The following is a 23,289-nucleotide window of genomic DNA, read 5'->3' on the forward strand; positions in this document are numbered from 1 at the left end:
TAGTTTACCTGTTGCCTAGAGAAATGCCACTGTTACCATGTGACACCCGGTGGAATGTGCTGCCCGACTCACTTCCTACTAACTGTTGGCAAGGTCTAAAATGACTGCACACCATTACCCGCCTTCTGCCTTCTCATCCCCTCCTGTCCTTCTGGCTCCCTTCCTTTGCCCACCTTTCCTTGCCTCCTGGCTCCCTGCCCCTTTCACCCATAAGAACAACTATGACCAAGGAGACAAGAAAAGCTAAGACCATTTATTACCTGAGAACAACACAATCCACCATGGTCCTGTCGAAAGCCACCATGGTGGGACTGGACTGCATGTGCCAGGAATGATGGGGAATGATTTTAAAGGCTGTGCTCCAGGTGACCAACCAATCTACCGACCCAGTCGACACACTCTCTCTCTTGTTGTCCCTACAGGAAAACCATAAGGGTTAAAATAGTAGATGAGGAGGAATACGAAAGGCAAGAGAATTTCTTCATTGCCCTTGGTGAACCGAAATGGATGGAACGTGGAATATCAGGTGTGAGATTCTTTAAAAACAAAACAACAACAAAAAAAATAAAAATTAAAAATTAAAACAAACTGAAAAACAACAAGAAGAAAGAAAAAGCAACTATATTTTTGTCTCCCTCCTTTTCTTCCCTTCTCCTCCTTTCTCTTTTTGACCAATGGATTTTTTCATTCTTTTCCCTCCTGTATTCTCGCTCTCACCCTGTTTCGGTATCATCTCTGCCTTCTTAGCCTTAGCTTATTCCAAATTCCTCCTTTCCCGCCTTCTGGGCAGCACTGCAGCCTCAACTCCTCATTACCCTAATGAGTTATTTCCCTGTTTTGCTACAATTTTACAATTATTCAATTGCCATGGGCCCCTGCACTTACCACCACTCCACCCCTACACTGTAATCTGTAAATGTGAAAATTCCTTGGTGGGTGGGGAGGAGAAGAAAAAGAAAGGGATGTGATGCGGTGCATGCCTGTCCCCCTCCCTGCCTTCCTCCCCTGTCCCCCCTCCCCCACTCTTTAGCTTGGATTGAATGTGGGAGGGTCTGGGATGGGGGTTGGGGCCTGGGTTGCAATGATGCTTTGACAGTTTTCTGCTGCATTCCCCAACTTCCTTTGAATGCTTGGCAGGTTATTCACTTGTGGAGTGGCCCATAGGCCCCTCTGCCCTTCGAGGAGGTAAGTGTATTGTCTGACTGTTTCACAGTTGGGCAGACCGTGGCATGGGAAAGTGTACCAATTGTCAGAGGCCACGGCTTCTGAGAGCTCTCGGAGAGAGAGGTGACTTCTGAAGTAGTCATGCAATCTGGAATCCTGAGCTATTCTTCCTCCTCGGGGCATCCCACCCCATCCCATTCTCTGTTTGTTTCTAGCCCAAGGTTAAGTACCTTATTCAGACTACTTTGGGACAATGCAACCTCTAAAGCAGAAAATTGAGAGTTCCCTAAGGGAAGGAAGTAGTTCCAGGTATGAAAATTCCCGTAGCCAGGGGCTCCAGAAAAGGACTGACATTGGGTAGGCCTGGAGTGTTGACTTGTGGCTTTTCCAACAGAAGAGACTCTAAATGATGCAGTTGGTGCTGATCCCTGAAAGACAGGTATTGGAAAGTTCACATATGTCTGCCTTTGTTTGGCATCTGCAAGTGAACATATCGCCCAGATCCCAAGATAGCCCTCACCCCACACTAGAGAAGTGGCCTCATCTCCTGCTTTCCTTAGGACATGCTTCTGAGAATACCTGCCAGGGGCTCTTCCCTCAGGGGCTGATTATGTTGCAACCAGGGTAGATATAAGGAAGGATTTCTTCCCTTGAAGAAAATGATTAGAAGCCACTACTTTGAATGTGTTGGAGGCATAGATGTGGGAATAGGTTAGGGTGCTCCTGGGAAATAGCAAGAGGACATTCATACTCCCATTCAGGAGAGATATGCTACTGGGAGCCTCCTAGCAAATAGAGCAGTGAAATCCATCTGTTTGTCAAAAAGGGATGATCATACTACAACTAGTTCATATTCATGTGACGAAGAGCAGCATAAAACTTTCCACACGAGGACAGATCTAAGAGATTCAGTAACAACATTCCCAAAGGATCCTCTACAGCCTTTTCAGTGTGATCGGTCAGTTCTCATTGTCTGCTGGGGACTCTCCTGCAGAGCTGACCACTTCTGTGCCTGCACTGGTTTGGACATACCTGATGCTCTAGGGGCAGAACTCTCCTCCATCTTCCGTTGCTGGTTCTCTTCTCAGCCGCTCAATAAAATGTTGCCCTCAGCCTGACTACCAAAGAGTACTGGAAGAAAGAAATTATCTCTGGTTCCGTTGTTTTCCACATTGTATTCTTGCCTGACTTCCAGTTCCTGCCACCAATAATATTCTCAGAGGTTGATTCAGTACCTGTCCTACCTCATTGCCACCTCCCTTGAGCATTTATTCCACATATTCATAATTGGTTGGAAGCAGCAGATACCCAAGGCCAATTGTAAGTCACTTTCATCACTTTCCACAGTCCAAACTACTTAGATGCAAATGAAAGCAGCACAAAGGACTGTACAGCATGCAGGAAGGAAGGCAGTGGCTCCAGACAAGAGGAAGAGTTGGAAGTCCATGTATTCCTTTATTCCACCAGTAAAGAGGGTCTTCTTTTATGCCTCCCTTAAAAACCTCTACCAACAGCAAGACAGAGAGTGACCCAAGGTAAGTCTTCAGGAGACCTAGATAAATGCAAATGTCTATGGCTAATCCCCATTTGAGGACATCTTCCTGTTTTGCACTGGATTCTTTGTCCAAGGAAATGTCGGCAACACCCGACATTTGGGAGTTGGGAGTGGCAACACCAACTCCCCATGGTGGGGGGAGTAGGTGAGAAGACAAGGATTTCAGCAAGCTGTCTGTGTGATGTGCCTCCAGATCTCCCCAGTGACCGAGATGCCAAGATGAACAGTGCCAACAAGAAATGTGTCAATTTCCCAGCTGCCTATTTTATTGTCTACATTTTCTAGGGGGTTAGTTTCCAGTTTCTTCAGTCCTTCCCATATTTTGACATTAGACCATAAGGTGAAAGGTCATAAAACCTGATTGTCTAGACTCAGAAGCAAATGGAAACCCATCCAAATTTCCAGAATTCCCCACTGTTCTCAGAGTGAGAGACAGAACAGTGGAAATTGCTTTTCATTATCACTACTGCATGGGAGAGTCTGAAACATTCAGAATGGCATAGTCTCTGCATGGTCAAAATGACAATTGCATTAAAAAATGAAAGACTGGTTTTGAAATAGGAGACTCTATTTTTGGCAAACAAAACAGACTTCGGAGTTGAGACCAAAAGCTCTGGATGAGCTGGGGGTTGGAAAAAAGGGAAGGAAAAAAGGGAGACTGAATAGGAAACACAGTTGCTCTGGAGTCTAGAAGTGGACTTCTGAGAGCAACACTGAGCAACATAATCAAAACTGTCGTGCCTGGGCCTGGACATTGGAAGCCTTGGGGTGGAAAGGAAAGCTCTCTCGCTCTCTCTCTCTCTCTCGAGAATGGGACCTGTTTGGTCCTCCTTTTTCCACATCCATAGGCTCATCTTGACAAGCTGCCCAGATGCTTCCTAATTACTCACCATGCTATGCTCTTTCCAGCTTGTCCCTGGAGTGTCTGAGCAGGAATAAATGACTCTCACCTGACCTGGGAGATCAATACAGGAGAAAGTTCAGCTCCAGCTTCTCTCATGAGCAGCAGCAGGAAAAACACCCTCGAGGTACTGTGTCAGTCAGAGCTGGCCTACCCAGATCTCACTGACCCATCTGTAACTGCTAAACAGAGAGTCTTGGATTCATGGAGACAATGACCAGAGAATGATGGAATTCCAGCGGACTGCAGGCCTTCTCACTACTCTAGGGATGGGCCAGTTGTTCGGTGGCGTGTATGAGTGAAAACCAGGGCATCAGGGACCTTTCTGGAAGAGCTGCCTTTGTCTGACCCACCTGTGTTCATTTGTGTGCTGGGATTTCAGATCTCCCCTGGAACTTGGGGGCCAGGAGGAGCTCTTCCATGGAAACTCCTGGAAGGAGCAGAATAAACAAGCTCTTGCTTATCTATCTATCTATCTGTCTATCTATCTATCTATCTATCTATCTATCTATCTATCTATCTATTCATCCATCTGCCTATCTGTATTTATCTATCTCAATGTAGTGAGGAAAATCATTGATCCATTAACCTTTGGAATTCTACATGGGAGATACCTAAAAAAGTGAACTGCCTTGTTTATGTATCATGCAGACTCTGGATCCACATATGTCTTAGTGGCTATGAATATAGGGTGATTGATCACAGGCCTGAGTTGCATTCCTGCAGATTCTTAGAAAAAAAAGAAAAATTCACAGACCTGTCCCCCCGGTTCCCCCACAACACACACTCGTTCCTCAGCAATCTCTATTAGTCACCAACTACACCACGAATATGTGGCAAGCTCTTCCCAGACCTTTATCTGAGAGCCAAGGAGTGAGGGGCTGTACTAAGATACCATAGAAATGAAAATGTGGTGTGTCACAAGAGTTTCCTTAATTCTTAGATCTTAAACTCTAAGAGGGTTCAGCATAACTACAAATTCAAGGGCTAGAGACAACCTGTATTGGGTGTGTCTTTAACTCAGTTTCCCAATCCACATAGGGACCTTGCATTTGTCATCTCCCATCTATGTATAGCTGTTGGTATGACTGTTTCTCTGTTCCAGAATACCTGGACTCTGATTTAGCCTGTCCTTTCTGAAACAGAAAGATCACCCAACCAGAGATGCAGCACCATGAGATCTATGGAAAAGACAGTTGCCAAAATAGACAGCAAACAGCCAAACTTAATTGAACAGTACCACATGCAGGGACTTTGCTTAGCAGAGGTGATACAAAATGGCAGGAGCCCATAGCCCTAACCTCCAGGATAGATCTATAGTAAAGACAAACCATTCAAGGAAAACATTCTGCAGGACTTACGTTTTTGCTAAGTCATCCTTTTAGGGGAAGTCAAAGTTCTAGTCAACATGGTAGCTAGGAAGGCATTTGTGGTCATGGAAACCTTATGGGTACTGAGAAGCTGAGCATGAGTTCAGCTGAGTCGTTAGGGATGGAAGACATAGACCTGGGCACTGTTCTACTCTTGCACAATACTACCTATTTCCTTGAGCTCCCATTCAAGCCCCATGGTCATTTTTGCCACTGATAAGTTAGCCACTCTGGCAGGGTTGCAACTTACACAGTTTTCATGATAACTGGATTCTCACTCTTTTTTTTACAGAATGGATGTGATAACCTGATATCCTACACAGTCATGAGTGACCAACCCACCCACTTGGTTCCTCATCCTCATTCCTCTATTCCTAGCCCTTAGGGCAGCCAGGAAAGCATGGGAGCAAATGCCTTCACCAGGGACCTGGTGCTCAGCAGCCTCTCTGGTGGCTCACACCTCTTGCTGCTGCTCTGTGCATGCTCCAAAGCTGCTTTTTGCATGTGGCTGCTGAGCTCTCACCTACTAAGCTCACTGCTTTCCTTATGCTGCCAGCAACCACAAAACCTGGGAATACTTTCAAGATGGGACCTTAATGTTCTTTCCTTTTCTTTCTTCCACTTGTCTGGTATCCATTTGCAAACAGCGCTCCTGTTATCTCCAGGTAAGAGATGTCTTGTCCCCCTCTTTTCTTTCCACTTCTTGCCAGTGCCATTATTTGGTTTAAGACCAATGTCTTTTGATTTATTGAATAAGAACTACAGGCTCAAGTTAACCTGACAATTTCTCCCAAGGACTGGGAGATTTATTTTCCCACATGAAGCAATTATGAGAAAGCAATTGTGAGGAAGGCAATTCCTTGAGCATCACTTTTGTCTGTGGATGTGGGTAAAAGCATAGCTGATCCTCTCTGGGACCAGGAAGAGAAATTAAGCTTACCAAGGAGATGGTGGGTCATAGACTTCTCCTGAGTCTTAATTCATCTGCCATCTCATGTTGTGGGGGAAGAAACAGTGAGATTCAGAGCTGGAATCTCCTAACATAATTGTGATAGGATTTGAAAAAAAAAAAAGCTTTAATCCCAAGGGCTCCAGGGAAAATCACCAAACCTGCTGTGAGAATAGGAAAAGCAATTTTTAAATAATCTGGAATTTTACCAGTCCTGGAGCTCTTCCATCTCATCACAGCAGAGGCTTAAATTGTTAGAATTTTGGTTCATTTGTCATTGACCCTTAAAGTCCTATGTACCATGAACAAGATGAATTAGGATAGGGGGTTGGGGCGGTGTTCTGGCTGGAAATATAAATTTTAGAGAATTTAGTTTGGAGAGATTCTCGTGCAGAATCTAGATGCTGTAGAGGACATGCACCTACTTTGAGAGTATGCTTGCGTGAGTGGAAACCAATCATAAACAACATTCAACTTCCTGAGCAGATATGAAAGCATTTTCAGCATGTCTAGCAATACTATAACTCTTTGTACAAGCAGAGTGGCCTACACAAGACAGTTTCAGTATATTTTAAAAGAACATCTTACATTTCATCAGTTCTTTGAACACAGAAAAAAAATGTTAAGGTCACTTAAGAGGCAAAACATCTTACAGAGTTCATTGGTATTCAAAGTCACCTACAGGCTACATCCTGGGTTCAGGAAGGGGTGGTGTACATAGTAAGGACATTTGCCTTCTGGGAGCCTTAAACAAAAAAAAATGTAGGTAACTCCTACATTTTTATTTTGTGGAGAAAACACAATCACTCCAGCTTCCTTGGCTTTTTGCTTCTTTTTTATACCAACAAGATAAGGGCTATCCCCAACCCTCTGTTCTTCACTCTTCTCCCAGGGTATTGATTTCCTAGCACTGGGTTTTTCTTCTCCACTTCACTCATCCTCTTGTCTGTGAAGGTATGTAAGCCTTCTTTGTTCCAACTGTTTCCTCCACCCCACCCCACATATATGCATAACAAAGATTGTGATTTAATTTAAGTTTCTTTCTACTTTTAACATATTTGCAAACATCAGTAGAAGCTAAAATGGGAAAAAGGAAATGTTTCTTTTCCTAGCTCTTTCAATCTGCAGATCTTTAATTTAGGAGCGCTTGATTAGCCTTTCAACCCGTTGGAAATCTCAAATCCTGGTTTTAATTTTCCTAGGTGGACAGGCAAACATGATTAATGTGCCTGGTGGTGAAAGACAGAAAGTGAATATGTTCATTCTGAGCCACCCTCCCAAGCTCAGGCACCTTGCAGGAAGAGCACTAGCTGCATCACTCTGCAGAGTGTTCACAACGTCCTATTCTTGCCTGGCCTGGCAAGCTCTTTGTCCTTTCAATATTTGTTCAATCTTCCATCCTATTCATGTTCTATCTCTCTCTCCCCTTCCAGCCTCTCTTCCTGTTCCTAGAACTGAGAGTTTATTTACTCAGTCTGAATATCTAGATCACCTGCCATTTATTCTTTTTACTTGAAATTCTGAGGAGTCACATAAACAAGTGATCAGAATCACTATGGTCCTCTGAATTGGAGACTTATAATTCTCTCAAGAAATAAACAAAATTTGAATTTAAAGGAATGATCATGACAAAAGTAGAAAAAGGCAGGAATTATTGCCAAACCAAGAAACTAGAAACTAGAATTAACTTAAAGGCATGTGACTCAATCAATTAACAAATATATACAGAGAGCCTCTGTGGGACTGTGGGAGATCCAAAGATAGAGGACTGGTTATTTGCCAATGGGATTTTTTGCAGAAAGCTAGATGGAAAAACTAGCTTCCTAGTTTTTCTGTGGTGTGACTGTCACCACAGGGGTGGACAGGTCAGTAAGTAGATCAATATCCTGCCAGATGGATATGGTGCTAGATTGATAGGTGGACAAGGGGTTAGACAGGTACATTTATATATCACTGGAGAGCTCATTATATTGGTATAAAGTTATTGTGTCACATGTAAAGTATGACATGAGGGAATCGAGGAGGAAGGAGTGGAATAAAACTGTCACTGCTAAGACAGGCATTGTGATATGGTGCTTAAACCTGCAAGTAAAGGAAAAGTAATGGAATCTGTGTGTGTTTTTCTAAGAGCTTTTTCCCAGAGTAGCTTGCAGTCTGGCTTCTAGGGTTGCTGACCTCATAGCCAGAACCCTAGATTCACCCAGATTTACCTTCAGAATTAACTAATCAGAGACTCAAATTCAATAGCCCAAACGAAGTCAGGCTGCTAGAGGATGTCTGCTGACTTGGAAATATGCAGAAAGACATGGATCCTTGAGAAAACCTTGTTTCCAAAAGTGGCCACCAGCACGAGAGGAAGGACAGCACCACGGACAGCTCCCAGACATTTTAGGACTGCCTTCTGTGTTTGGTGCCGGAAACACTGAGCAAAACAGCGAGCTCAGGAAGTCTCCGCACACTCTCATACCATCTTCCTGCAGGCCAACTAAGAAAATTCTTACATAAAATACAAGGCTGTCTGTTTGGTAACTTAAACCCTTGGCTTATAGTCTTTTCAGTGAATTTCTTTTCTTGCAAACTCAAGAACTGGAGTCTCATGACTCCCCTTGCTTCACCAATTCCCCAGCTAGAGAGAAAAGACCTTCTTGGGCTCTGACCCATTTTGTCCTTGAGATTATCCAAGGACTACAGGATTTCCCTGGGAGGTTTACTGTGTGGAATGAAAACAATTAAGGAGCTGAATAAAAGAATTAATTACTTGTGAGAATGTGGACTTGGATGGGAAGATGTTTAAATGAGCTCTGAAAGAAACAAGCTGCCAAGAGCAATTTTCAAATCAAAGGGGAATAAAAAGATTCAATCTCTATTTCACTCTAATCCAGAAAACATGTCTTCATGGAGAAGTGGTCTTAAAATGGACTCACCAGCCAAAATGCAAAAAAAACAAAAAACAAAAAACAAAACTGTTCAACGTGAGAAGGGACTATTGGTAAATGAGTCAAGATGCTGTGAAATCAGTAGACATTTCCTTGGAATAAATATGCTTCTGCACCTTCAAGAACTCTTACAGGAAGTGGTTGAACAAACAGGCCCAACAGTTCAAAATAGTTCAGAGTCAAAACACTTGCCCTTTCTTCCCAGTTCCCCAACATCTCACTGAATGTCTTGAGAACTTCACTTGATGCTATTTCTCAGGAGACCTTTGGATCAGGTTGTCCACCCACATATGAAAGAGAAAGAGGAATGCTTATCCCAGCCTGCAAGGCACATTCTCATGGTCTGATTATAAAGTGTTTAGTACTTCATAAAAAGAGGCACTAAAATATATATATAAACTCCCCATTCCCAAGAGTTACTTGCTTTGTACCCACTGCCCATGTCTAATACTCTGAGCTGTATCCTTCCAGGGAATGGAAAAGGTGTTAAAGTGAGTCCGATTTTGTTTTGTTGCAGAGTTGACAGACAGGAAGCTGACTCTGGAGGAAGAAGAGGCCAAGAGGATAGCAGAGATGGGAAAGCCAGTATTGGGTGAACACCCCAAACTAGAAGTCATCATCGAAGAGTCCTATGAGTTCAAGGTCAGGCAAACAGTGAGGTCTAATTGAATAATAAATAAATTAAAGTGGGAGGCAGAAGACCTGGGGTGTTTTTTTCCACTTTCACTAGTGAATATGTGAAGTTGAAACTGAACAAATCACTTACTCATCCCAGGTCTCAGTTTCTCCATTTGTAACATGAAACAAATAGTGCTGGCCATTTGTATGCTAGGAATATTGTGAGGAAACATAACATAGAATGTGAAATAAGTGGGCTAGAAAGTCCTGAGATGTATTATCACTACTGTTTAACTGTATTTTTAAAGCAAAAATATTAAAATTCACTACTACAGGGCAAGATATATTAACATCGTTATTATTATTCTTTATTGTATTACTCTAAATAGCCAATTTCAAAAGTCACAACCAGGCCAGGCAGTGAGGGACTCACACCTGTAATCTCAGCACTTTGGGAGGCCGAGGTGGGAGGATCACTTGTGCCTAGGAGTTTGAGACCAGCCTGGGCAACATAGGGGGACCCCATCTCTACAAAAAATAAAACAAAATGAAGATCAGTTTGGCATGGTTGTACATGCCTGTGGTCCCAGCTACTCAGGAGGCTGAAGTGGGAGGATGGCTTAGGTCCAGGAGGTTGAGGCTGCGGTGAGCCATGATTGCACCACTGCACTCCAGCCTGGGTGATAGAGTGAGACCCTGTCTCAAACAAAACAAAACAAAACAAAAAGATTACAACCAAAAACAAAGGGAAATAGAAGGATTGCCTCAAAAGAGATTGCCCAAGGCCATTCCATGCATAACTGTCAGAACACCCTGGGGACAGGGAATCTTTCATTCCTTTGAAGAACCAGACTCCTCATTGGTTCTGAGCATTCTAACCTCATGGTTCCAAGTTTTTCTCTTCCTAACAGACTACGGTGGACAAACTGATCAAGAAGACAAACCTGGCCTTGGTTGTGGGGACCCATTCCTGGAGGGACCAGTTCATGGAGGCCATCACCGTCAGTGCAGGTGAGAAGCGTCTCAGGCTGGCCTTGCTGGGAGAAGCAGGCAACCTCTGAGAAGGAAGCGTAAAGCCACGTTAACGGTCGGCCAGTCCCTGGGCAGGCATGTGTGTTCAGTCTTCCCAGCTCTAGTCCTAGGTGCCTACTGCCTCACTGAATCACTTTGGAAAAGAACGGTGGCGTAACTGAAAAACATGGCTATCTCTGGTTTCAAATCCTTGCTCTGCTGTGTGAAGTGGAACAATGTACCCTCTCTGACCTCAATGTCCTCATCCCAAAGGGGAACTACTGCTACCTTTCTCAGAAAGGTAGAAAAGTACAGAGTCTTGTATAAAATCCAAACTCAATAAATTCTGATTTCTGTCGTTCTTCCTTTTCTTTTGTTTGGTCCCCCTCTTCTGTAAAATGTGGGACAATTCTGATTTAGAGATGTGGGAGTTAGGAGTTTATAAAATGTGTTGCATCGACTCTCCAACAAAACACCCTGGATGATTCCAAACCCCTCCCTCGGCATTTACTGACAGGCTCCCTCAGTAATGACCCACAGCACAGCCAGGAGTCCTAGCAGCCTGTGGGGACTGCTGGTTGGAACAATGACAGAAAGGGTCTCCCAACCACCGTCACTATCACCCCAGCACCACTGAGGCCTCCTTGCACTGCCGAGCACTACTGGCCTTGTATTTTATTGAGAGGCTTTGTTGTCATAGCAACCCACAGGGTCATATCCCCAAGGCCCCAGAGCCACAGCAAAAGGACAGCCAGGAAGAGAGGTTTGCTGCTGCTGCTGCTGCTGCTGCTGCCCCACTTTTCTCATTGCCTGCTTTAGATCTTTCTAGCTCCCCCTCTGATGACCTGACTGTGCCCCTTTGAGACAATACACGGAATGTAGGCCACATCATCTACCCCGCTCCTTTTACAAAGGAGGGGCCTAGGGTTCAGAAATAAGAGATTATTTACCCCAGCTTACAGATTTTCTTCATGGCAAAGCTGGAATGAGAACCCAAGTGTTCTGACTCCTGTTCTTTCAAAACCCAGCTTCTACCGGTTATGCCAAAACATGACAGAGGTTGCCGTTGGCAAGGCACAGGCATGCCTCAGCACACCCTCCCCTCCAAGGCTGCTGAGTGGGCAACTCTGCCCACATTCCTGGCAAGGACAATCAAGGCCCATCCTGCTCTTTCCCATGAGATATTTGGAGGATGGCACTGGCTCTGCAGTATATTCTAATGATCTGGAATGACAGCCATTCCTCAGGGGACAGATAATGACCAGAACCACAATGGTTATTGCAGCAGTCAAGTCAGAAAATTTGAGAGGAGCCCTGCTGGTGTCCAGTGAAGAGTGGCCATGCTGAACTGATTTCACTTTTCTTTGCCTAGACAACAAAATGCAGCCTGTACGTTCTCCTTTCTTTCTTTTTTTTAAATTATACTTTAAGTTCTGGGGTACATGTGCAGAACATGCAGTTTTGTTACGTAGGTATACACGTGCCATGGTGGTTTGCTGTACCCATCAACCCGTCATCTACATTACATATTTCTCCTAATGCTGTACCTCCCCTAGTCCTCACTCCCTGACAGGCCCTGGTGTGTGATGTTCCCCTCCCTGTGTCCATGTGTTCTCATTGTTCAGCTCCCATTTATGAGTGAGAACATGTGGTGTTTGTTTTTCTGTTCTTGAGTTAGTTTGCTGAGAATGATGGTTTGCATCCTCCTTTCTTTCTGCTCCACTGTCTTGTCCGTCTTAATCTCCTTCTTTCTTTTCTTCCTTATTCCCTGGCCCTCTCTCTCCCACTCTACCTTGGTGCTCTGCATTCAAATTGACCGGTGAGGCATACCAAATTGTTTCCCAACTATTTTCTGGCATCCTGGCCCTGGCCCCCGTCAGCTGCCCGGAAGACAGCTGGAGTCCCCTTCTAGCGGATGATGCCTGTGGTGCAGGTTGGGCTTGACTTCCTTATGAATGATTATCTGACCTCACTACCCTTTCTCTTGCCTGTTTATCTTGCCTCCAGCAGGGGATGAGGATGAGGATGAATCCGGGGAGGAGAGGCTGCCCTCCTGCTTTGACTACGTCATGCACTTCCTGACAGTCTTCTGGAAGGTGCTGTTTGCCTGTGTGCCCCCCACAGAGTACTGCCACGGCTGGGCCTGCTTCGCCGTCTCCATCCTCATCATCGGCATGCTCACCGCCATCATTGGGGACCTGGCCTCGCACTTCGGCTGCACCATTGGTCTCAAGGATTCAGTCACAGCTGTTGTTTTCGTGGCATTTGGCACCTCTGTCCCAGGTGAGAGTGAGAGGTGCTTGAATTTGCAAAGAGGATTTTACCTGGTTCAAATGACCGCTGGACTCCATCTGATTATCTTCCATACCATCTCAGATCTGAACTTAAAGAGCCTCTGCCCTTAAAGTGCACAAAAGTCAATCAAAGAGATGAGTAATGACATTAGTAATGACAGCTAATATTTCTTGAGCACTTTCAATGTGACAGACACTATGTGTGTTCAGCAATTTACACATTTACATTTTCTCCCTGTAATGTTTCCCAAAGCCCTATTAAATATGGTAAGTTATTACCCCCACTTCACAGACAAAGAAACTGAGGCCCACAGAGGTTAAGCTACATGCCCAAGTAAGTGGTCCAATTTCTTAACCTCCATATTATGTGAATAGATGCAAACAGTGAAATTAAAAGAATGTAGATATTGTTCTCCTTCTATTTACCTCTGGCGATTTCTGAGAGGTTAAAGATTAGCCAACTCAAAGATATCAAAGGAGAAATGCCCACATACATTCTTGGCCTCCTCTACTTGGAAGGACACTGTGAGTACAAAGCATCTCCTAGCAGAACAGGCAAAGGAAGCTCCACAGCTTTTATCTTTTTATAGGATGAATTACATACTTTTTCTTTTTCTTAGGAACACTCAAAGACAAACAAAAAGGAGCAGACATTCCTTTATTCATTGAATAAATATTTACTAAGCACGCATTATGCCTGTTACTATTAGTAATTAGTAATTAGTTACTATTAGTAATATAGTATTGTGCTAGTTTTTGGGACTATAGTGAAAGGCAAGATACACATGCTTCCTTCTCCACGTGGAGTTTATAATCTAGTGAAGGAGATAACACTCAACTACTATAATTAAAGTTATCTTGTTAAATCCTAAGAAGAAAAAGAAAAGGTACTGCATAAGGACGGAAGCTGGGCCTGAATGTTAGAGTTAGCAGGTAGAGAGGGGCTGCACTAGCCCAGGTCCTTTACTTAATTTAATTGGGGGCTTTGGGGCCTCTGAACTCTGAACTTCTGCCAGGGAGCTGGCATCCCAATTGCCCCAGAAAGAAACAGAGCGCATCCTCCTGCAGGAGGTTAGGCTAAATTTCATCAGACAGGACTCTTCTGGCTGGACCAAGAGAAATCTTTCCTGTACCAAGCAAACATATCCTTCAAGACAGTAGCTGAATTCACATCAAATTCTAGGAAATCCTCTTTCCAAAACCCCAGCGCAGGCCAGTGGGATTATTTGTCCATTAGTGATGCAAGAGATTTAGCTATTGTGGAAATGCATCAGGAGCTTGGAAATTAGATGGATGATCCCGGGAAGGCCTGTGGATGAGATGCCCTGTGATCTCTGTTCTCCAAGCCTTGGGGAACCTGAACTATCAGAGGGGAGGGAGGAAATATGAGGGAAAGCATAGAGGTGGGAAGAAATATCAGAGGATCAGAAGCAAACAACAACAACAACAAAACAAAAAACAAAAAAACAAGGCCATAGGCAAGACAGGGTAAGAGGTTTTCTCTGGGAGATCTAAAAAAAAATGGCAATAACGAAGCAAACCAGGCAGATATCTTTGGGCAGCTCCAAGTCCTTGCAATTGGCCAAGACAACAGCTAACAGCATTTGAGGCTTTAAGAAGGTTATCCTGTGATCCACTCATCTGATTTAGTGGCTTTGGCTGAAGTTCTTTGGATATAGTTGATGGTATGGAAAGGGTCCTTAACTGAGGGCTTTAGGGTCAAGTCTCTTGCTAATATCCTATGTGACCTTGGGTAAGTTATTTGACTCTTATTTTTCTTACCTGTAAAATAAAAGAATTGGGCTACATGTCTCTGACAGTCCTCCCTATAGCTACAATCTGTACCAAAATCTAAAGTCAAACACCCTGCAAGGCCCTGTGATACACATAAAAACCACAAAGACAGAGCCCCGTCTTCCTTGAATCCACAGTTCACCCTGCATGTCCCCATCATGCTCCACAGCATGGCCTCTGTCCCCAAAATCCAGTACCTTGTCCAGTGCTGAGTCAGTAGGCATTGCTCAATAACTGTTGGTGGTTTGTGAATAAATGCTCCATATGACAGTTAAAATCAGGCATCTACTCCAAGCAGCTTCCCACGGTGTCAAGGTTCCCTGGGGAGATATTATGGGATGGCAAACTTCCCTTACCGAAAAAGTAGTCAAAGGAGAACAATAAGCCCACTCAGTAAATATCAGAACTGGAAAGCCCTTCAGAACCTTTTAGATCACTGCAGATGAGGGACGGGAAGCCCAGACTAGGGATGTGACCTACCCAGGGCCGCAGGGCTTGCTTGTGGCAGAGCTAGGAGGTAGGAGTGGCCCCCTAGCCCTTGTCTCTCATTCCTGGGCTCAGCCCACCAGCTCAAGCTGCTTTTTGGGCATACAGGAAGACAGACCTTGCACACCTTAGCCTCCTGCCAGCTCCCATGTGTCTCTGTCCTTTTCCAGATACATTTGCCAGCAAAGCTGCTGCCCTCCAGGATGTATATGCAGACGCCTCCATTGGCAACGTGACGGGCAGCAATGCCGTCAACGTCTTCCTGGGCATCGGCCTGGCCTGGTCCGTGGCTGCCATCTACTGGGCTCTGCAGGGACAGGAGTTCCACGTATCGGCTGGCACCCTGGCCTTCTCCGTCACCCTCTTCACCATCTTTGCATTTGTCTGCATCAGCGTGCTCTTGTACCGACGGCGGCCACACCTGGGAGGGGAGCTTGGTGGCCCCCGTGGCTGCAAGCTCGCCACGACATGGCTCTTTGTAAGCCTGTGGCTCCTCTACATACTCTTTGCCACACTAGAGGCCTATTGCTACATTAAGGGGTTCTGAGCTGCAGAACAGAGCCTCCGACAGGGCAGGCCTAAGACTTCTCCTAAGAGAAGGGCACTTCCCCACCAGTGACCTCTCCAGGCTGCGTTGCCCTAGAGAGGCAGCATCAGGACCCAAGCCCCAGGAACTTCACCCAACTTAGGCCCTGGCAATGAACTGAAAGGGCAAAGTCTTAATCAATCAAACAATGGAGGAATCACCGACTTTACACAGTATTTAATTAAATACAAACAAACAACAGCAACAAATCCACCTCCACCCCATCTCCTCCTCATATCCCTGACCCAAAGCAAAGGTCAGAGCCTTTCACCTCCTTCTGATTATTCCACCTTCTGATTATTCCTTTGCCTCTCATTTCTTTGGAGGCAGGGTTTCTCCTCTCTGCCCAATTCCATATGTCCCTATTATCTCACTCAGCTGATAAGACGTGAAAATGAGTCACACTCATGTGGCTAGGGTGGTGGTCTTTTTTCATTGTAATCATTATTGTGGCTGCTTTCATTTTGCCATTAGGTTTTGCTTATTGTTTTGTTTTGTCTTTTTTTTTTTTTTCTGAAGTGAGTGAAAAAGGTGCCATGAAGGAATTCCAGATCTGAGCCAACAGAGAGAAACATGAATTTTCAGACACATGCTCTCCCACCACCCCTTGGCTCCATCAAGATCCAGTTCCCCATCTCACTGTTTTCTCTGAGTTCTTGGGAGGAGTGATGGCGTTGGGGTAGAAATAAGCTCACTCATCCATGCAGGGTACTAAAGATCTTACAGGAGCTTCAACTGGAGCAGGAGGAGCTTTTTATACTTATGTTGAATCAAGTCAAATACAAAAAGCAATTGTCCCTCTTTGCCCAAGTCTTTCCAGTTCTGTGTGTCTTATAGTGTCCATGTCCACTTGTATATCCTTCTGCAGGAAGGCCCACCAAGTAGGAGAGATGGGACAAAAATAGGAATGGTGTGTGATGACAAAGGGCTACTGGAAGAACAAAAGGGATTCAGCCCTTCTTAGTATCCTTGACTTTGTACCTGAGGCAGGAGAGAAGAGATATCCAACCAGTGAGAGATTTAAGTGAAAAGTTTGTATTTTAAATGTCAATGTGCCTGAGAAATGTCACCTTCACCACTCTCTTGCTTCCTAATGCTCTATACAAAGAGGGCTGACTATATTTCTCGAAGTAGTGTAAACCTTAGAGATTTTATAAGAGAACAAGGGGCTCCCTTCACCTCTCCTGGTCCCTCAGGTCACATAGGAAAGCATTTTTATAAGATAGGAACTGGAATTCCTCATTTCTCCCACGTTCCTGCTTGTTTTTAAACTTCATGAAGCTCTTTTTCCAGCCTATGGGGTAGTTCTTGCTCCAGTAAGAGGAATCTTAGTTGTCATAATCCTGTGGAGCCTGGGTTTTTAGAGAAAGAGATCTCTGTGCCCTACAGACCTTTTCCCAACAAATGTGGGAAAGACCTGGCTTTAACACACACACACACACACACATATACGCAAATAAACAGACATAAGATGTCATCACAAAACTGCCCACGGATCTTTAGGCTTTCTGCATTGACATAAATACATTTTCTAAGGGGGGGAGAAATTAAAAAACACCTGTTAATTTTAAACACATTTTTTAAGAAAAAAATAACTAAAAAAGAAACAGTGCTCATGTCATAAGCTATGTTGACAGTTGCCAGTGGAAATGTTGGGTTGGTTCAAAAAAAAATAAAAGCTATACTTATATCTCTCTACATACAGCTTGCTTCTCCCTGTGTTTCTTCAGTGGAAGGTCCAGGGGTCACAGTGAGCTTCTTCTGAGGAGACGTGACTCAGGTCAAGGTGTCACCACCCCTCACAGTCAGGTGCCAATGTGTCAAACCCAGTATATTTTAAGCAAAAGTACTTCAGGAAAATGCCACTTGTCAAAACCTGAACTTTGCGAAGTTGGAAGATGTAAGTAGTAGTAAGAGCTGTGGTAGTTATGGAGGAAGGAGGTTTCTGTATCAGAAAGGCATTGGCCGTGCCAGACTCCAGCTAGGAAAACAGTGCCCTGAACCTATTACCAACAGACATGTCTTCACTCATTCATTTATTCATCATTCATTCAACAAACAATTTAGGAGCATGTCGAATATATTGAATGACACTCTGGTGATACAAAGAAGAGCAAGACATAGTTCCTGACCTCAAGAAACTCACAGTTTAGGCTGGGCGTGGTGGCTCATGCCTGTAATCCCAGCACTTTGGGAGGCAGAGGCAGGTGGATTGCTTGAGGTCAGGAGTTCAAGACAAGCCTGGCTAACAGGTCTACTAAAAATTTTAAAAGTTAGCCAGGCATGGTGGCACATGCCTGTAATCCCAGTCACTCAGAAGGCTGAGGCACAATAATTGCTTGAACCCAGGAGACAGAAGTTGCAGTGAGCTGAGATTGTGCCATGGCACTCCAGCCTAGGCGACAGAGCAAGACTCTGTCTAAAACAAAACAAAACAAACAAAAATCTCACAGCCTACATGAGGGAAGTGATCCAGAAGCCCACTAAACCTGTTCAAAGAACGGGGCAATGCTGCGAAGGCCTGGTGGGGGGATCTTGTGGAACCCAAGGCAGGAGGCACAGCCGCCAGGCCGTAGGAGCCTGAAAGCCATCAGGAACTGAGCCCACTCTCCCCACCTTCCCCAGGCCACCTGGTCTCTCTCACCCTTGCTTCCTTCTGCCCATTGGGCCCATCCTCTTCTTTTGTCTCCCAAGGTGCTTCCTCTGATTTATTTTCTTACACACAGCCCAGCACAATCACCAGCCCTGACATTATATCATGACTTCACAGCTTTGGTCACCACAATGAACTGGAATTTCCCTCTTTTCCTCTGAGTGCAAATTCTCAATCGAGAGAATATGGCCAACTCTCCATCTCCAGAGGGCCATTCTGAGAAGGCAGAATCCTTTGTAGAAGGCAGTCACAGTGTTGGGGTGCCTGTGGATTGGGTGCTTTGTGTCAAATGTTCACTCTTGGTACAAACAACCCAGGTGTGGAGAGGAGGGTGATGATCACATTGTAGGTACTATTGCCCCTTCTGAAAGCCAAGTGATGGGAAGGGGTTTATGACGCATGTGGACACCAAAGTGCAAATGCTAACGGCAGTCCTATGCCCTGAGCACTCTAAAAGTGATCTAAACAGAGTGCCATGGGAACACAATGGAAGGAAACATTAACTCAGCCTGGAAGAATTGGGAAAGACTTCACAGAGAATGTAACAGGTAAGTAGGATCTCGAAGGAAGATGAAATCATGATTTACTTTGGTGAGGGGCTTCATGTTGAAGGATGGACAAAAAGTGAACAGCACATTCAAAGGCACACGCGTAAAGCATGACATGGCACAGTCATGGAATGGCAGCAGTCAGCATGGCTAGGATAGAAGTCAAGAGGAAGGCTAAGGGTAGGTGGATCCTAACTGTGGCCCCACCGTGCCCTCTGCTGAGGTTTAGAAGTTGTCTGCAATAGGGTCCTGGGCTTAAACTTATGGCCAAAAATGGGGCTGAGAAAGCAGCATCAGGAACACATTCCTACCATACAAGCTGAGAACGAGATGTCAATGGGATTTGTGAGTGTAACAGATTAGCACAAAAAGCAGGCAGGGAAAGAGGTTGGACTAAAAGCCTCATTCAGTTTTTTTTGCCAGTCACTAAGTTAAAAATGAAAAAAAAAAAAGTCTTTTAGCAGATTAAATGGTAGATACAAAATCACAAAATCCGTTTGTGCCCATCATCACTACCATTTCCTGAGTCCTTTCTGGGTTATCCAGGTGTTAAGCTTTGTCAAAACAGGAGATGGAATGAACAATAAATAGGAGGAGAGTTGAGGAACACATCCCAGGAATCTGAAGCCCTGGGTACTAGTTTAGATGCCCCCCACTAACAATCCCTCTTCTCTTTGGATCCATCTTCTCTCTGGATCACAATTTCCTGAACTATAAGTGAGGTTTTCATAAAAGACCTCTGAAGCCAATTACTTCTAGCTTTAAGATTGTGGTCCTAGAATATACACAAAAGCAGTGTGTGTGTGCGTGTGCACACATGCATGCACACGTGCATGCACACACTCAAACTGCCCAGCTACCTTAATTGACACACCATTGCAGATGCCCCTTGGCAACTCCTTGGCCCTATGGCCTGTGTATTAGTCAATATGAAGAAGACGTTGTTAGCCATTGTGCATGTGTTCATTTTCAGCACTTCTTACTGATAGCCACAACATGCCCACCTCTTTGGCTCATTTTTCATTAAGGCAATGTTAGCTGCTGTAATAAATAAACCCCAATATTTCAATGCCTTAGCAGGATAAAATTTTATTTCTCACTCCTGTAATAATCCAATAAAGATGTTCTTAGTCAGCAGGTGGCTTTCATCCATGTGATGATTCAGGGACTCAGTTTCCTTCTATTTTGTAACTCTGTCAGCCTCTGGGGCCCTGGAGTGTTCTTCGTCTAGCAGTAGATGGAACAAAAATTAGAAAAAGCCCACACACACACTTCTGACTACCTTGGTTTTGAAGTAGTACTCATTACTTTCACTCATATTCTTTTATTAGTAAAAGCTGGTCACTTCAACCTACTCACATGCAACAGAGACTAGGAGATATTATCCTTGTCAGGGCAGCCACTTCCCACTGACCATTCTATACTGCAAAAGGATGAAATGTGCTTGAATGTTTGCCTCTGCCACACTCCCCTTTGTGATTAAAGATAGATATTTTTACTGTCGATGGCCAAGAGCAATCTGACCTATGTCTATGTGGATTTTTGTGGTTTACAAAAAGCCTTTCATATACATGTGTTTGAGTCTGATAAGAACCACAAGTGGTAGATACCCTTATTTTATCAACGAAGTTCTGAGAGGTTAGATGATTTCCCAGGAGAATGCAGACAGTAAGAGGCAGACACAAACACAGGTTTTCTGATTCCAAATTCAAGCTCTTCCCAGAATATTATGCACCCTTGCGACAAACACCAGAACAAAGAATGAGACTTAGACGAAGCTGGATCTAGCCAGCGAGAGAATGTTCCCTAGAGAGGCAGCCAGGGTCCAGGGAGGGAAGGCGAGAGAAGCCAGTCAGCAACCGGTTCTCTCACCCTCCCACAGTTCCCTCCATCTCTCCTTTGTCTCCATTCTAACTAAGCGAGGCACTTCCTCTGGGGGCACCTGAATGGTCGATGTGCCAGTAAAAGCCAAGGGCAGACTGATGGAAATTTCCAAAAGAGAAGTTTAACTGTGATAAAGTGATTTGGATTAAGGAGCCTGATTACAATTTTTGATGGAGTGTCATCTGGCCCCAGGGAGGGGGTGATTCAAAAGACATCTTCTTGGCAAAGGGAATCCAAAAAAGACTCCTGGAACATGGCCCTGGTAGGTGTGTCATATGGCATTTATGGCATTTTCAGGAAGGAACAAAGGAGAGGGGAAGTCAAACTGACTTTATGAAAACTAAGATCAGCCTTTACAAGTAAACTTGAAGGTAATTCATTATTATCTCTTTTCTTTTTTCTTACACTTTTACTGAAGTGTAACCAACAAATAAAAATTATATATATTTGAGGTCTACAATATGATGTTTTGATATTTGTTTATTTTGTGGAATGGTCACCACAATCAAACTGGTTAGCATATCTGTCACCTCATATAGTTGCCCTTTTTTGTGATGAGACTACTTAGGATCTATTCTCTTAGCAAATTTCAAGTACTCAACACATTGTCATTAACTATAGTCACCGTGCTGGACATTAGGTCTCCAGAACTTGTTCCTCTTATAACTGCAGGTGTGTATTCTTTGAGCAACAGCTTCCTCTCTCCCCCACCCATCCCCTGATAGCCACCCTTCTACACTCTGTGTCTATGAGTTCCAACTTTTGTAGGTTCCATGTATAAGTGAAATCATGCTGTAGTTGTGTTTTCTGTGTCTGGCGTATTTCACATAGCGTAATGTCTTACAGCTTCATCCATGTTGTCACAAGTGGCAGAATTTCTTTCTTTTTTAAGGCCAGTTAATACTCCATTATATGCATATTGTGTGTGTGTTCATACACACATACATACACACACACACACACACACACACTACAACTTCTCTACTCATTCATCCATCGACAGACAATTGGGTTATTTCCAAATCTTGGCTATTCTGAAGAATGCCGCATTGAACATGCATATACAGCTACCTCCTCGAGACGCTGATTTCATTTGCTTTGAATATATTCCCAGAAATGGGATTGCATCATTCTTTCTTAAAAATCTGGAAAGGTGTAGCCCAAGGTAAACTATTCTTGTACCTCAAATCTTTAGATTCTGATTTCTAATCTTAGTCCTTTCTGCTGTTTCTCAAGTTCTTTCTAGCATCTACTTCAGCAAAAACACAATGGGAGTGGTTGTCATTCTGTCATCTTTACAAACTGCAAATTACATCAGTGGGATTGCTTCTACAGTGCATGATAACTGTTGCGTTTTTTTTTTTGTTGTTTGTTGTTTGTTTTTGTTTTTTGCTATGATCATCACCTCTGACTGAGTCCTTACTCAATCAATTTCTCCTTCCATGACTATGGGGCAGGCGTTAAAACCTGGTGGCCAGCAGACTTGATGTGTTTGATTCCTACAGTGCTTTTTCAAAACTGGAATAGTTGTCAATGTTTTAAAACAGAAACATGTGTAAAAATCTGGATTCTCTGGCCACACTAGGTGGGCATTCCTATGAGGCCACAAATCCAGTGGAGCTGCTAAGTGGCCACCCTATCTATGTACACAGTGTTTACTCTCTCAGTTTACTAGAGTTCTTACCCAACCCATGTCTCTTATTCATGTGATGAGTCTGGTCCCGAGGCCGTTTGTACACATGATACCTGCTATGGATCAAGGCTTGAGGTATTGCATTTTGGCCTTTGCATGTTGATGCTTGTCTCCAGCATTCTGTGGGGTTTGAAGCCCAGATCTACTATTTTTACCTCTTGTGGAATTTTAAACAATTGACTGCCTGTCTGAGCTTCAGTTTCCCTAATCCAAAGATACAGTTTTGCAACAATTAAACAAACCATTCTCAAGTCAATTGCCACAGTGTTTAGCACCTTCCATACACCCTAGAAATGTTAAACTTGAGTATTAAGATTTGGAGAGATGGTCAAGGGACACCAGAACCTCCAAGTCAGGTGAGCCTCTAGACACAGTGGAGAAGAGAGGCAGACATGCTTGGTGTCAAAGAAAGGGTGACATGGAAGAGGCAGCAGGCCAAAGGAGTTCATTAATGCTAATAAGTAAGTTAGGTAACAGTGGGCCTGAAGAAGAGAGTGAAGCTTTGTGAGAAGTTATGTCATCTGTCCAAGGTCATTCCACAAGTAAGTGGCAGAGCTGGGCTTAATATCTAAACTGACCATTATCTTCATATGCACCTGCTGGGTAGGTAAGACAGTTATTATTTACTGTCAGGGTAGTGAAGGAGAAAGCACAGATCACAAGTAGGATAACTTGTCTGGTTTGCCTAGGACTTTCCTGGTTTTACCACTGAAAGTCCTGTGTCCTAGGAAATCCCTCAGTCCTGGAAAACTGGGACAGTTGGTCACCCTAAAATATTGTGTCTGACAGAGTTAGTAAGAGATGGACTGTCTACATGCACCTTCTACTCTGTCGTGCTGCCATATTT

The 23,289-nt window shown here is 44.1% G+C and overlaps 1 protein-coding gene across 4 annotated transcripts in view; it reads left to right on the forward strand.

Annotated features, from left to right (window-relative positions):
* The window catches only part of SLC8A3 (solute carrier family 8 (sodium/calcium exchanger), member 3), a 141,917-nt gene extending 124,551 nt beyond the window's left edge, over positions 1-17,366 (forward strand). For 2 of the 4 annotated variants that reach the window (XM_011949653.1, XM_011949654.1), the window contains 5 exons: positions 423-526; positions 9,393-9,517; positions 10,405-10,504; positions 12,512-12,787; positions 15,249-17,366. In XM_011949653.1, the coding sequence (XP_011805043.1) occupies positions 423-526; positions 9,393-9,517; positions 10,405-10,504; positions 12,512-12,787; positions 15,249-15,625 (982 nt within the window). In that variant the 3' untranslated portion in view covers positions 15,626-17,366. Of the gene's footprint in view, positions 1-422; positions 527-5,637; positions 5,656-9,392; positions 9,518-10,404; positions 10,505-12,511; positions 12,788-15,248 lie in introns of all 4 variants that reach the window. The other 2 variants (XM_011949652.1, XM_011949655.1) reach the window with 2 other exon arrangements.
* The last annotated feature ends 5,923 nt before the right edge of the window (positions 17,367-23,289 follow it).

Source organism: Colobus angolensis, unplaced genomic scaffold (assembly GCF_000951035.1).
Source record: "Colobus angolensis palliatus isolate OR3802 unplaced genomic scaffold, Cang.pa_1.0 Scaffold3, whole genome shotgun sequence".
In the NCBI taxonomy this organism is placed as follows: Eukaryota; Metazoa; Chordata; class Mammalia; order Primates; family Cercopithecidae; genus Colobus; species Colobus angolensis.